General features: G+C 44.9%; 1 protein-coding gene across 14 annotated transcripts in view; it reads left to right on the top strand.

The window, feature by feature from the left end:
• Positions 1-16,106, top strand: part of nrcama (neuronal cell adhesion molecule a) — a 45,555-nt gene that overhangs the window by 17,222 nt on the left and 12,227 nt on the right. For 8 of the 14 annotated variants that reach the window (XM_030341840.1, XM_030341846.1, XM_030341842.1 and 5 more), the window contains 18 exons: positions 304-474; positions 2,758-2,869; positions 3,773-3,957; positions 4,382-4,513; positions 5,117-5,260; positions 5,732-5,843; positions 6,577-6,743; positions 7,612-7,762; positions 8,486-8,610; positions 9,262-9,291; positions 9,805-9,906; positions 10,410-10,607; positions 11,835-11,905; positions 13,234-13,459; positions 13,842-13,957; positions 14,199-14,412; positions 14,659-14,781; positions 15,325-15,501. In XM_030341840.1, coding sequence (XP_030197700.1) covers positions 304-474; positions 2,758-2,869; positions 3,773-3,957; positions 4,382-4,513; positions 5,117-5,260; positions 5,732-5,843; positions 6,577-6,743; positions 7,612-7,762; positions 8,486-8,610; positions 9,262-9,291; positions 9,805-9,906; positions 10,410-10,607; positions 11,835-11,905; positions 13,234-13,459; positions 13,842-13,957; positions 14,199-14,412; positions 14,659-14,781; positions 15,325-15,501 — 2,556 coding nt within the window. The remainder of the gene's footprint in view (positions 1-303; positions 475-2,757; positions 2,870-3,772; positions 3,958-4,381; positions 4,514-5,116; positions 5,261-5,731; positions 5,844-6,576; positions 6,744-7,611; positions 7,763-8,485; positions 8,611-9,261; positions 9,292-9,804; positions 9,907-10,409; positions 10,608-11,834; positions 11,906-13,233; positions 13,460-13,841; positions 13,958-14,198; positions 14,413-14,658; positions 14,782-15,324; positions 15,502-16,106) is intronic. The other 6 variants (XM_030341843.1, XM_030341844.1, XM_030341850.1 and 3 more) reach the window with 1 other exon arrangement.

The raw sequence follows: 16,106 nt of genomic DNA on the forward strand, positions 1-16,106 counted from the left end.
TTGCCTTTCTAACCCCGGTTTGTAAATTCTAAAAAAGTAATAAATAAACCTGTGCAAAATATATAAATAAATGTGAGGAACTTTCTCCACCCGATTTGGTCAAACTCCCTTCTTTCAGCTTCAAATTGAGTCATTTATTCTTTAATATTGTATTGTTGTGTTATGTGATGAATCTCTCTCTCTCTCTCTCTCTCTCTCTCTCTCTCTCTCTCTCTCTCTCTCTCTCTCTCTCTCTCTCTCTCTCTCTCTCTCTCTCTCTCTCTCTCTCTCTCTCTCTCTCTCGCTATCTCTCTCTCTCTCCAGTCTTACAGAAGCTCCCGCTGAGCGACCGCGTGTTCCAGGCATTGAACGGCGACCTGTACTTCTCCAACGTTGTGCCGTCGGACACGAGGAACGACTACATCTGCTTCGCCCGCTTCCCCCACACACAGACCATCCAGCAGAAACAGCCCATCTCCATCACCGTGCTGGAGAGTAAGTGTCTCTCTCTCTCTCTCTCTCTCTCTCTCTCTCTCTCTCTCTCTCCCTCTCCCTCTCTCTCTCTCTCTCTCTCTCTCTCTCTCTCTCTCTCTCTCTCTCTCTCTCTCTCTCTCTCTCTCTCCCTCTCAGAATGTATGTTACAAAATCACCCGTCAATCAAATACCGTGCCTACCGTGCCATAAAAACGCTTTCAGGTTTTTGCACGTCATGTGACCCTGTGCCCTGTGAGCATAATTAATGTAATTAGCGACACCTGTAGAGTCTTACAAGGGCACCTCTGTGTGTTGAGGGCCTGTTCAGTTTCAGTAAGCGGTGGTCAGGTGGCCTCAGTGTTTAATCAGCAGGTCAGGGTCAGCCAATCAGAGGTCATGCATGCAATCAGATCGGCCCTTCTCAAATAGCAAGTACGCAAAGAATGGACTTGTGAGCTTGGTAGTTCGGACTTGGCGAGTTCCACTCGGGACTATAAACTCCCGAGAACGGGAGGATGAAGTGCTGCAGGTTGTTGTGAAATGCATTCTGGGATACTTGGCTGTCCCAAGTCGACACAAGACACCTGTCAATGCATTCCAGATAAAATGGGCGTAAGAAGCCAAACGGCCTTTGGAGCGTAGTCTGCTAGATGCAGACGTTTAAAAGGATCAGTACTTTTGACGTTTCACTAGTCCACAAGAGAGTACAGAGACGAATGCAACACCTGTTTAACTCATCTGATGACAATGGAGTCATCAGATGCAAACCGGTTTGCAGTGGTGTGGTGGTTTGGTTGTCATTACTGTCTGTACAATTGAGGGGCTGAATAAGACGACACACTCATAGGTGAATGGAGTTTGAGGCAAACCGCAACACCTGTTTAGCCTAACAATGGAGTAATTGAATGCAAAGCGATTCTTTAAGTGGTGTTTTGGTTTGGTTGTCAATACTTTCAGTACAATAGAGGAGCTAATAGGACAAACTAATAGAGGTGAATGGCGTTTGAGGCAAACTACCTCAACAAACAGTAAAGTCGGTGCAAACTTGTGGGTCTAATAGGAAAGAATGGAAGCAGAACTAGAATAATGAATCACGCAATAATTCACTTCATTCTCTGTAGTTCTGCGTTTAGGAAGTGGACGGTTGAAATGTTAGCAGGGGAGTGTGTGATTTTGGATCTGAAAGGGGTCAACAAGGGTTCAACAGTGTGGTTTAATCTGATGGTGTAACTATTACGTGGCATCGTAAAAAATATGCTCAGAAAAACACTCAAGCTAGGATAGAATAATTGTTTGGCAGTGTGGAACATAGACACTTGGCAAATTGTCATTTGGCTTTGTCAATTGTCCGGTAAGCCTTTTAGGTAAACCCCCCTTTCAGTTTTTTCACTCTCTCTTTTTCCCTGAGCTCTGAATTTCCCTTGCATCTTTGGCCACGTTTTTCCTTTTCTGGAAAACAAACACATACGTCGCTTTTCTATATTTATCAAGATTCTTGGAGAAATATGTTTTAATTTCACTATGTAGCATAAGTTCTACCATTTCCAGCTGCATGTTATAAACATGTGAGTCTCATGCTATTGCATGAATGGTTGGATCCTTTGAATGAGAGTGTGACTGCTGGTTTCTTTGGTGGCGAGTGATGCTGGAATAACCCAATCCAAACACACCAATGGGACCCAAGCCCCGCCCCTATTCCCACTGCCAGGCCTATCCCTTCCCTCCATAGTTGAACCTCAAGTATTTCAATATCAACGCAGTTTTATATCAATCAATGCGAAAAATAAGAAATAAAAATAAGCTTCGCAACAATTGCCTGATTATTTGTGCCCATGTTTTTGTTTAATCTGAGTGGATTTCTGCCGGTTTTATCTGATTTCTGGAACATTCCAATTAGAGTGGATGCCACCCTCCGTTGTCATGGCAACATGGCTGCATTTGACGTTGACTGCAGGACATCAAGCTATCGATGTCTCGGATAGGCCTACTTTTTATTAAATCCAATCTGTGGCTTTTCCTGCCCATGCCCGACTTTTAAAAGTGAAACCAGGTTTTTCAACTCAAGAAGAGGCACTTATAGATATAGTGGATGTGTGTGTTGTTGGAGAGAGATGTACTTTATGTAATTACAAAAAATAGATGAATCCTGGGTCGGGTTTTCGGTCGATTTAGTCTCATGGGTAAAGAACATCAAGATCATGAATTTAAACGATATGCTGAGCCCATACCTTCCTAGTCTTGGTTGTGACCTTCTCTCTCTCTCTCTCTCTCTCTCTCCCCCCCACCCCCCCTCTCTCTCTGCAGACTCCCAGTCTGCAGAGCGGGCCCCTGGCTTCATGGCCCCCGTGGGGGCCAGCAGCACCCAGATGGTTCTCCGAGGACAGGAGCTGGAGCTGGAGTGCATCCCAGAGGGACTGTGAGTTCACCTTGTGCTAATTCAGAATGCGGCAGAAAGTGTTTCAGCGTCGTGCCTTTGTTGAAACCACAGGACTTTTTAAAGGTGACGTATCATACCACAAGCCGTTTTGAAAATCGGCCTCTTCTGACATCACAAGTGGGCGTGTCCACCTACGTGTGTGCTGGATAGATCAGTCTACCAGCCTACCCAGTGGACTGTAGCAAATGTTGCTCATCTATCCGTCATACATCTAGCTGGACATGCCCACCTTTAATGTCAGAAGAGGCAGATTTTCACAAAAATGGCTCGTAACGGCTAATCACACTCACACCTGGTGGTATAATACGTCACCTTTAAACAAGATTGCACTGGTTTCCTATGCATTTCAAATCAAGGGCCAACAGAATGGCAAGGCAGCCAAATAAGTTGTGTCCACATATATGAGCAATCGTGTTAGTTAGTCAAACATACTTTAGTTTATTACATTAGTTTATGGATTTACTGGTGGGTAGGCCCTTAGTGTGAAGATCCTACACACATCCACATAAAAACACGCCAAACCATCACACAGTTACAAACACACACATACCCCACACACACATGCACACGCACACATACACACACATACGCGCACGCATACACAGACACACACACCCATGAGCAAACGCACGTACACACAGACACACACACAAACACACACACACGCACACACACACACACACACACACACACACACACACACACACACACACACACACACACACACACACACACACACACACACACACACACACACACACACACACACACACACACACACACATATACTACATATCTCCCTTCTACTAAAGCTTGTGTGTGTGTGTGTGTGTGTGTGTGTGTGTGTGTGTGTGTGCGTGCGCGCGTGTGTGTCCATCTCAGGCCCACGCCGGAGATCTCGTGGCGCAAGGAGGGCGGCGAGTTGCCTAGCAACAGGATGTCCATCGTGGGCTACCAGCGGACCCTGAGGATCTCGAGCGTGGTGGAGTCGGACGCGGGCGACTACCGCTGCACCGCCAAGAACAAGCTGGGCAGCGCCGAGCACAGCATCAAGGTCACCGTCCAAGGTAACGGGGGTCAAAGGTCGTCTGGTTTGACCTTTTACGGAGAAATTTGGAAAACCAGTGTTTTAATTTGTTAAAGGTCCCATGACATGCCACCAGCTGTGAGTGTGACTAGCCGTTAAAGCCGTTTCGAAAATCGGGCTCGTAGGACATCACAGGTGGGCGTGTCCACCTAGGTGTGTGACGGATGAGCAACGGAGCAACTAGAACAGTCCACTGGCAGTGCTGGTGGACTCTTCTATCCAGCACACGTGTGTGTGTACAGATATATGTCATCCTCTTTACGTTCCCTCATGAATAGAACAAGCAGCAGCAGTCGTTAATTACGTTATTACGTCTTCATGTCATGACTGCTGCTTGTGGTTGTATTAATGCGCACATGACCATACAGCTGAAACATGAACTCTTTGAAACTTTTTCCTTGCAGCCTCTCCGTTCTGGATCAGCGCTCCCAGGAACCTCATCCTGGCCCCCAACGAGACGGGAATCCTCAATTGTCGAGTCAGCGGAGACCCCAAGCCCAAGATCACCTGGTCCATCAACGGCATGCCCGTCGACAGTGAGTACCATGTAGACTCTGCTTGTCCCTCACTTTCACTTTCGTTTTGAAACCTTGATTTCTGAAAAAGTTATTTGTAGTTGGTTGAGTGATTTTGTATGCATAATTTAACTTTTTTGTTGTTGGTGTTTTTTTATGGATTTATTTGTCTAATATGGTTAACTACCCACATTTCTTACTTTAAAATGTACAGTGAATCAGTGTGTAAAATAAATCAATTAACGGTAAACAATACAATAATAATGTTATTTTATTGGATTTTCTGTTGCTGTTTTTTCGAAATATATATACCAATCAAACTAAGATCAGTGTTCTGACATAGCAATTTATTATTTTTTAAGTACAATAGAATAACAAAAAAATTAGAACAGGACTGCAGTATTAATCAATATATTAAAAAAATTGCAAAAAAAGATTATAATATGCTACATATTTTTGTTATTTACTAAAGTTACTTGCAAGGCAGAACCTGTTAAAAATACTAAAAAAAATCTATATTTAAAAAGGTATCTTGTATCATGGCACTTGTGTGTTATTGTATAATAAGTAAGTACTGCTTCTAGCACTACTACATGTATCACCATCCACCCTCCCCCTCCCCAGACGCCCCGCTGGACCCCAGCAGGAAGGTGGAGGAGGACACAGTGATCCTGAACCACGTCCAGTCGGGCTCCAGCGCCGTCTACCAGTGCAACGCATCCAACGAGTTTGGATACCTGCTGGCCAACGCCTTCGTCAGTGTCCTCGGTACGTTCTAGAATAAAATGGGAATAACATCAGCCTGGCTCTGGTGAGCAAGTCTGAAATGAGCTGGCAGATTCTTCGGCATTTATATTGGTATTATTCACTATTTATTCACTATTTATTCACTATCGATTCATCGGGTTCCCAGGCTGGTATTATTCACTATTCATTCACTATCGATTCATTGAGTTCCCAGGCTGGTATTATTCACTATTCATTCACTATCGATTCATTGAGTTCCCAGGCTGGTATTATTCACTATTTATTCACTATCGATTTGTCTGGTTCCTAGGCTTGTGTTGTTCACTATTTATTCGATTATCATCTATTTGTTCTGGCATAACTGCTGCCAGAGCAAATAACAGCAGGCCAATCACAACTGTGAATCGCAGTGGGTTTGATACGATACTTAACTATATAATATATTTTTTTTACTCAATATTGATTCATGAACAACATTGTACTTTGTTACAGCGGAGCCACCTCGCGTCCTGACTCCGCCCAACAACGTGTACCAGGTCATCACCAACAACATGGCACTGTTGGACTGCGCCTCTTTCGGATCCCCCATGCCCACCATCACATGGTATGTGCCATTCAAATTTGAATAATGAATAATTTAAATAAATGACTGAAACAAATAGGCTTGTATGATGGAGTGGATCGAATAATATAAACAAAGTATTAAGGAATGTTCAATTGAGTTTGGTTCACCTAGCTTCGTAGAGAACAGTGAACAAAATAAAGTTTTAAAATTTTAAAAATGGTGTTGAAGAGATGAATTATGGAAGAAGATATGCTCCAATTACTCATCTCAAATTGCATCATTTCATCACAGTCCACCGTTTTAAATATTCAGTGATATGAACTTATGAAAGACGGTCTTCTTCAACCATCGTACCTAGAAAGAACACGGTTCTAGCACGTGTACCAAAACCGTCAAATAAAACCCGAATCCAACCATAAATACCTACTTGACGCTCAATCCCAAAGGAGCTTCCCTGAACTCCTTCACTTCAAGAAAACTATCGTGGGTTACTCCTTTAACGATATGAACCATTCGAACCGACCCTCTTAAACCCGTATTTTATTTAACTTTTTCATTTTGTGTTTTTTTGTATTTTGTTTATTTCCATATTCTCGTTTTATTTAAGTTTAACTATTTAAATCCATGATATCTTTTTATGATATGATATTTTAACTATTTGAATCCATCGTTTTTTTTTCATGACTATGTTAAGCCCGTTGGGAAACCTGTCTGCGTATGAAATGGGCTACATAAATAAAAACCTGCCTTGCCTAAACCCTCTCTCCCGCAGGTTCAAGGGCAGCACCACGGCCATCCAGAACGTGGACCCCTACGTGATCCACGAGAACGGCACCCTGGAGATCCACACGGCCCAGCCCGTCAACAGCGGCCGCTACACCTGCATCGCCACCAACGCCCTGGGCATCAAGGAGAACCACGTCAAGCTGGAGGTCAAAGGTCAGCCCCCGCGGACGCATCGAAACCCACAAACACAGAGGCCTCCGAAACTGCTCAAATGAAACTTGACTTTGCGTTATATTGTCAGTGTAATGGTATTATTAGGTGTTTCATAACTCAATGGTCTCTTTAATTGTGTTACTACGATGATAAATGAACACTTATGAATGTTTTTTATGGAGATGAATGTAGCATGTAGCATGCTTGGTAACGAACAATAGGAAAGCTAATGGTATCACGTTTGCTAGCCATGCTAGCTAACATCTGTCTAAATCTCAAGTGGTCTAACGCTACATTGAACCCATAAAGCTATATTAAAGCCATCATGCTGTATTAAGGCAATGTTACGGAAGTATATCTATAATACACCCTGCATATAGTTAGCCCAATAGCATAATTTCCTAAGTCATATTTTGGCCAAATTGTGATATCTAACCTAACTCTACCCCCGAACGCTGCTGATTCACTGTGCCCCATTGGCTATGTCCTAAGCCAATCAGAGTGATTTATAAATTCCATAATCAATATCTGCCTGAGTCATCTATTTGACTTAGGCATTTTTTTCGCCAAATACAAGATTAACTTGTTTTTTGCATTATAAAATGATTGGTTCTGTTTAGTTCACTTTTTGATTTGTTGATGATTAAAGAGAACGCATGCCAAGCAGTTAAAATTTTATATTTTAGTTTTATTGCACAACTCCAAATATTGAGTCAACTCCAAATATGACTTACTATAATTACAGGTTATAGATTTGTGGGATTCTATACCTAAGATCTTGATATTAATAAATATGAAACATTTTTAACATTAAATCAGGGCTTTTATATGTTATACTCTGAGGCTAACGATGTCGCCGTTCCCCCAGAGCCGACCCGTATCCTGAGGCTGCCCGAGTACAAGGTGGTGGAGAGGAACATGGACGCCGTGTTCGAGTGCCGCGTCAAACACGACCCGTCGCTGGTGCCCACCGTGACCTGGCTGAAGGACAACAAGGCCCTGCCCCTGGGAGACAACCGGTAGCCTAGCGCCCGCCGCCGCCGCGCTCCGACTGTTGTCTCATGACCCAGTGTGTCTATGTAACGACCGGTAGCCTAGCGCCCGCCACCGCCGCGCACCGACTGTTGACTCATGACCCTGTGTGTCTATGTAACGACCGGTAGCCTAGCGCCCGCCACCGCCGCGCACCGACTGTTGACTCATGACCCTGTGTGTCTATATAATGACCGCGAACCGACTCGTGGTATTATAACAAGTTAGTTTCCGGTCATCGTTAGATGATTCTCAGGGTGGTCAGTGATGTCACGGGGATGAGAGTGAGGATGAAGCTAAATAGTTGCAAATAAAGCATAGTTTTACTTTTAGATATTTCTGTAGTATGCATATATACTGGTCAATTAAGTGTTTTTGCCTTTGGGAAAACTTTATATAATATATTTAACCCAAAAATATGATCTGAATTAAAACTACTTTATTTGAAGGTTTTAATGAGGCAATCGTCTATTGAACTTTCTACTCTCTCTCTCTCTGTCTATCTCTCTCTCTCTCTCTCCCTCTCTCTCTCTCTCCCTCTGTTTCTCTCTCTCTGTCTCCCTTTCTCTCGTCTCTTGCGTTCTCTCTGTTTCTCTCTCTCTCTCTGTCTCTCTCTCTCTCACTCTCTCTCTCTCTCTCTCTCTCTCTCTCTCTCTCTCTCTCTCTCTCTCTCTCTCTCTCTCTCTCTCTCTCTCTCTCTCCACCCTCAGGTTTGTGGTGGAAAAGGACAGCCTGACCATCAGAGATGTGTCAGAGGAAGACAAGGGCACCTACACCTGCATCATGAACACCAGCCTGGACCAGGACTCCGCCAGTGCGATGCTCACCGTCGTGGGTATGTTGGTCGGAGGAACGTCCTAGATAATGGTGCAGTGGTGGCTTGGGTGTTTCACCCCCAAGCCAAGTTACTGGGTTCAATCCTCTGAGTCTGCCTTTATACCGGTAGGCATCCTTGAGCAAGATGTCAAATTCCTCTTCCTACTAAACCATGTTTAGTAGGATGGAAGTGTCTGCTATATTGTAAATAGTCAAGTAAGCATTCAAATTTAAGAACTTTTAACGATATATGATGAATTAAACACAAATGTTCCTAGCTTACCGTGTAAAAAAATATATAAATCCACTGAAACATTATTAATATCATTTCATATTTCGAGACAACCCAATGTCAATTCCACAGTATAACGTTTACACAATGTCTGCTGGGCTGACTGACAGGTTTCTGGCTCAGTGATCACATACAGTCCCTCTCAACTTTCAAATGAGCTTTCACTTTCCTTTCTCAACTCTTTCAGAAACTCTTTCCCCTTGACAGCGTAATCCATCAAATTATAGTAAACTCTTTCGACATTTATTTCTCCTTGACAGGGCAATTCATCAAATCCTAGTCAGTTTAACTTTACTTCTTTCTCTTTCTCTGTACATATGATCTTTCTTTAACAACCTCCTGCTTCTCTTCCTCACTCTTTGCTTCTCGATGTCTCAGAGGCCACGCCTCCTCCTCCTATTGTCTACGGTAAATAAGTACTCTAGCTTCAGTTAGCTTGTCCCGTTAGCCGCCACCAAGCTATCTGCTCTGTTTTCATAGCGTAAGACCTTTTTGTAAGTTACAGCTTCTCATTGGCTTGTTTCTTGTTTGTATTTTGCGTTTTACTGATGATTGGTTCTGTTTTGTTAACTTTTTTATTTGTTGATGTTTGAACAGAATGCATGCAAAGCAGGTTCAATTTTATATTGAAGTTTTATTTTGCTATTGTGAATTCATTTATGTGTGTCCAGTTTGTGGGTCAACTCCAAATATTATTTATTATAATTATAGGTTATCGATTTATCAATATTTATCAGAACACACACAAACACACAAGCACACACACACGCAAACACACACACACACACACACACACACACACACACACACACACACACACACACACACACACACACACACACACACACACACACACACGCACACACACTACACACACACACACACACACACAGTTTCTGACTTCCTGTTTGGCGTTTCCAGAGCAACCGGACCCCCCCTCCGACCTTGAGCTGACGGACCAGATGGACCGGAGCGTTCAGCTCACCTGGATCCCCGGGGACGAACACAACAGCCCCACCCAGAGTGCGTACCCCTCCTACCTGTCTGGTGCTCCTCCGTTGCGCCTGAAGTCCCAAGAGAGCATAGTGGAGTATAGTATAGTCGACTAGCTGGAGATGTGTCTTTGGCGCCATCTAGTGGTTCGAAATGGCCACTAGATAAACGTGAACAAGTTTCGATGCAATAATGTGGAAAGAAATACAATACAATGCACACTTTTATTGAACCTCTATTTTACCAGGAAGAGTCTCATTGAGATTTAAAACCTATTCTTCAGGAGAGGCCAAGACACAAAAAACAAAAACTGAAAGGACACATATGCTCACAAATCATCTTTTACAGTAGCACCCTTTACAGTAAAACACGCACCCGATGCAATACAGGAGAAGGGAGATGCCCTGAATCCCATCTTATTGTATGTGAACATTTATTAAAAAATGGATGGAGAAGAAAAATATAAAAGTCACAAAAATGTCTATATTGACCTCTCTCCCCCATTCAACCTCTCTCCCCCCCCCCGTCCACAGAGTTCGTGATCCAGTACGAGGACCTTCTCCACCAGCCCGATGTTTGGGTGAACCTGACGGAGGTGGCGGGCTCCGGCACCACGGCGCGCCTGCAGCTCTCCCCCTACGTGTACTACTCCTTCAGGATCCTGGCCCAGAACCACGTGGGCTTCAGCCAGCCCAGCCACCCCTCGCGCCAGTACCGCACCAACCCCGCCGGTGAGACGCCAAGCCCCCCCCCTCCCCCCTCCTTGATCACCATGGTTACGGTGCCACAGGAAACCCAGTCAACCCAAGTGGTTTTCCAAGTGTGGATTTTTGGACCCGGTAGTGGGTAATGGGAACCAGGTGGGTCGGTTCCCCACTTGGTTCCAGACCCAGCCTTAATAAACTACCTGCCTTATTAAGGCTAGCCTTAATAAACTACTAGCCTTAATAAACTACTAGCCTTATTAAGGCTAGCCTTAATAAACTACTAGCCTTAATAAACTACTAATAAACTACTAGCCTTAATAAACTACTAGCCTTATTAAGGCTAGCCTTAATAAACTACTAGCCTTAATAAACTACTAGCCTTAATAAACTACTAGCCTTAATAAACTACTAGCCTTAATAAGGCTAGCCTTAATAAACTACTAGCCTTATTAGGGCTAGCCTTAATAAACTACTAGCCTTAATAAACTACTAGCCTTATTAAGGCTAGCCTTAATAAACTACTAGCCTTATTAAGGCTAGCCTTAATAAACTACTAGCCTTAATAAGGCTAGCCTTAATAAACTACTGGCCTTAATAAGGCTAGCCTTAATGAACTGCTGGCCTTAATAAGGCTAGCCTTAATAAGCTACTAGCCTTAATAAGGCTAGCCTTAATAAGCTACTAGCCTTAATATGGCTAGTCTTGATAAGCTATTGTGTAAACGATTCTAAATCAATTATGAAATGAAGGATTTAAGATAATGTACCCATGTCTGTTTAGTTTGTTTGTTATAACTACGTTTTACTGCGAATCCAGTATTAAAGAATACCATACATAGAGATAGGTCAATTATCTATAGATTTTATTACATCGCAATGGGAATGAGTTCCAATCATATTCTGCATACAATAATCGGTCGGTCCTGGGACAAGAGTTCCTCCACAGGTTGGTCATGGCATGAAAATGTGTGGGCACCCCTGTATTAAAGGACACCTCCTAACCAAAAGCCCTCTAAAGGGACTGAGAAGCCCTGAGAAGGACCACAGAAAAGGGATAGTTAGGACGGCAATAGTTGGCAAGGGCCTAAAGTATAAGCAAGCTAAAACTGCTAGGAGACAACCAAGAACGATGCAAACAATTAGCTGAATGTATGTAAGTGAATTGAGATGTTAGTAACCTTTTATGTGAAATGATGCACTAATTATATGCAATGATTCTACATTTAACAACATCTATGGATTTCTCTTCCAGCACCCGATGTTAATCCGTCAGATGTACAGGCATCCGGGACAGACCATAATAACCTGGTCATTTCATGGAAGGTACGTTACAGCAAAATAAATTAAAAAATACTGCTCTTACATTGTAATTATTAGACTGTAAGTTGCTTTGGATCAATTCGCCTGATTACTAAATAGTGCGACTAACACTAAAGTAGACTGCTTCATGTACTGTGTGACTTTTATCTGGACTCTCACCACAGCGATTCCAGTATAAGTGAAACAAACAGACCTACTATAGACCCACACTATCCATCGTACATAAGTGCATGCACTTTTGGATCGCTGTTGCTATCTATTGGGTCCCTCAGCACTTTAACCGAAGAGACAGGGAGTTCAGGTATCATTATATGGGGGCAGCTTAGCTCAGGAGGGAGCGTGGGTTGACTTGTCCCCAGAAGGTTGCTAGTGTCATCGTAACAGTGTGTCGATGTGTCCCTGAGCAAGACACCTCGTACGCACTCACTGCTCCCATGAGCCTGCTTTCGCCTTGCATGGTTGTCCCCGCCCTCGGTGTGTGAAGGGTTGTAAGTTGCTTGGGATAAACGCCCTAAAAGTCAAAGTAAATGTACTATAGACCCATACTATCTACAGTCTAAAGGTGCACTCACACTAGGCCATCTGGCTGTGGCCGTTGGCCGTTTTCACAAATGGCCCCATTGTGCTCAAATGGCCCCGTGCTCAAATGGCCCCATTGTTCTCTAGCCTGCACTCACACTAGGCCATCTGGCCGTGGCCGTTGGCCGTCGCAACTGTGGCCTGGCCACGGTAGGCTCTTGTACATACGTCATCACGTCATAAGTAACACATCGTCACCAAGCGTCCGCTGCATGGACCATAATAAAGTCTGCCGCCAGTCACAGTTCTAACAACAATGGACAACAACACAGAGAACACAGTTCGCACTTTGCTGAGTCTGTTGCTTATTTGGATATATGTTTACCGTTTAATGGGAAAGAAGGCTCGTCGCCTTTATTATGTCCGTGGTCGTCGCATGGACTATACGTCATCCAGCTCAGGTTGCGTAGTCGTGCGTGTGCGCGGGTCGGCTCATTAGCATCTGTACCGTAGCGGCCCGTGCCGTAGCAGCACACCTCTCCCAAGTGGCCAAATTGGCCTGGCCTGGCCAGACTGGCCACACTCACACTGGCAGATTTGAGCACGGTTAGGTGGGAAGACGGCCACGGCCACGACCAGATGGCCTAGTGTGAATGCACCCTAAGTATCTATTGAGTCATTCAGCACTTGAACCGGAGAGGCGTTCAGTTCAGCTCTCATTAAATACCAGGGCAGAGTTTAGGGTTCGAACCCTACGCCCCTCCAGCTGCTCCGCCCCCTGACCCCCCTCTCCCCTGTGTCCCCGTGTCCAGCCGCTCACCGGCCTCCAGGCCAACGGCCCCGCGCTGCGCTACAAGATCCTGTGGCGACAGAAGGACGCGGACCAGGAGTGGGTGGAGGAGACGGTGGCCAACGCGTCGCGGCACGTGGTGACGGACACCCCCACCTACGCGCCCTACGAGGTCAAGGTGCAGGCCGTGAACGACTACGGCAGCGGGCCGGAGCCCCAGCTGGTGCTGGGCTACTCTGGGGAGGACTGTGAGTCGGTTTTTTCCGTCGCCGTGAACGCATGATGGATTCCAGCGGGCTTTAAAGTCCCGAAGAGTCTTGTGTTTGTAAAGAGTGGTTTGCGAGGACTTTTGGGGCCTAAAACGAGACTGCATGTTAAGAGATGTGATCAATCTTCTCTCTTTTCTCTTTCATCTCTCTCTCGCTCTCTCTCTCTCTCTCTCCCTCTCTCTCTCCCTCTCTCTCTCTCTCTCTCTCTCTCTCTCTCTCTCTCTCTCTCTCTCTCTCTCTTTCTCTCTCTCTCTCTCGCTCTCTCTCTCTCTCTCTCCCTCTCTCTCTCTCTCTCTCTCTCTCTCTCTCTCTCTCTCTCTCTCTCTCTCTCTCTCTCTCTCTCGCTCTCTCTCTCTCCCAGTACCCTCGTCCGCTCCTGAGGGGGTGCAGGTCATGGTTCATAACAGCACCCTGGCGGAGGTGCACTGGGAGCCCATCTCCTCTTCCACGGTGCGGGGAAAGCTGCAGGGATACAAGGTACTCATTTGTGTTTTGGGTTTTCACTTCTAGTTTCAGTTTGAGTCTATTCAATCCTTATTTTAATTATTCACTAATTACTTTTATTATTCACCTTTGCACATTTAGTCGTCTTCTGAACTGTTACAAAGGGAATATGAGCGGGTTACTTATTATACGAGAAACAAAAAAGCAAAGACATAAAGTCAAATAAATGAAAAGCAGTCATGTGACGCATCTCAACCCCCCGCCCCGTCTCCAGGTGTACTACAAGCGCGAGCGGGGCGTGCACGAGACGGAGGCGGAGGCCCCGGAGGGCGCGGCCCCCCAGACGGTGACGTTCGGCGGGGACCTCAGCGAGGGCCGTCTGCCCGGGCTCCGGCCCTACAGCGTCTACGACCTCCACGTCAGCGTGCTCAACGGCAAGGGCGAGGGGCCCCCCAGCCCCAGCAGGAGCTTCAGCACCCCCGAAGGAGGTCGGCCTGTGTGTGTGTGTGTGTGTGTGTGTGTATGTGTGTGTCTGTCTGTCTGTCTGTCTGTCTGTCTGTCTGTCTGTCTGTCTGTCTGTCTGTCTGTCTGTCTGTCTGTGTTCTATGTCTGTGTCTGTGATGGAACAACACAACGTTAAAAAATGTCACCACAATGTCACCAACAACAATGTTTTCTAATGTTTTTACTCTTGGCCAACGTATTTATTTGTATTTTGTGTGTTCTTCTCACAGTGCCAGAGCAGCCTGGCTTCCTTGAGATCTCCAACCCCAACGTGGACTCCCTCACCTTGGAGTGGGGCCCGCCACTCAACCACAACGGCCGTCTCACCGGCTACACCCTCAAGTACCAACCCGGTGGGTCTGTGGGCGGGCCCTCATGACGTCACCCGCTGTAATGCCCTGCTCGCCACCAGAGGGCAGCACACAAAGTGTCGAGATATATTTTAGTCATGAGAACTTTAGACTAGAGACTCACTTTAATTTAAAGCATTTAATCATAATAGAGACCTTACTTGCAAGCTACCCCACATAGTTTTTCATACACAAATATAAATTATCAATCTTTCAAGGAACCTCATCACTTGACGCGTGGCTGATGCGGCCATATCATATTTGATGCGGTTCAAGAAGATGAGATCATTGTGTACTACTTACTGGCGCCTTATGGGCCAGTAAATGGCAGCATAGCTTCTGCTAAGTAGCCTTTTGTTGCATAGAAGTCGAGTAACTATCAATGCACAAAATTGTTGATAAATAGCAACATAATTTATTTTCTTCTGAACACAATGGCAAAAAAATATATTTCAATTAAAAATAATACGCTGACAAATCGTATCCATAAGTTTGCCCATAAAATGGAGTTAAATCATGTTCTCCCTGTTGGTCTCGGTTCCTCAGTCAACAGCACCAGCGAGCTTGGCCCCGCGAAGCTCATGACCATAGCTGCAAACCAGACCTCCGTCACCCTGGTCAACCTCAAGTCCAGCACGCTCTACAAGTTCTACTTCTACGCCACGACGATCAAGGGCTCTGGGCCCAGCATCACGAAAGAGGCCTTCACCGTCATGGACACGGGTACGTTTAAAAAGTTGTTCGGTTACACGTCTTGACGCCGAGGAACTGCATCAACGGGTTCAAAGGTTGAACTGAGTGGAGAGACCCACACCATGGTGTGTGTTTAACTGCCACGGATGACATAAGGATTTTGAAGATTTTTTTAATAATGGCGCATTAAAAATGGTGATACGATGAAGACTGTAATAAGAATAAGATTGAATTGAGTCTCAAGCCTGTAGGTTATCTTCACTTTTTGGCGAGACAACATTTTCGGACACTCAGCTTCCACATCAGCCTCACTGAGATGGAGTTGTCATGACTACTCCGCCCATCAGGGGATTGACTGGGTGGAGTAGAGTCAAAAGTATATGTTGTCAGGCAGCACATAACCGTTGAGAATAGCGGACAATACTTGTCTATTTGGATAGCTGGATGAAACAAATTGCAATGCAGCAAAATGTGTAATAATGTGGTTTCTCCTTATTTAACAATATGCTCTTATTGTTGAAATATGCGTCATGCTGTTAGATTTGATACTGTTGGATACTATGGCATCTACACTAGGAGTCCTAGTCCAAGTGTGTACCATGGAAAATGAAATAAGAACAGAGACACACTGACTT

The sequence above is a fragment of the Gadus morhua genome, chromosome 19, assembly GCF_902167405.1.
Source record: "Gadus morhua chromosome 19, gadMor3.0, whole genome shotgun sequence".
Taxonomy (NCBI): domain Eukaryota; kingdom Metazoa; phylum Chordata; class Actinopteri; order Gadiformes; family Gadidae; genus Gadus; species Gadus morhua.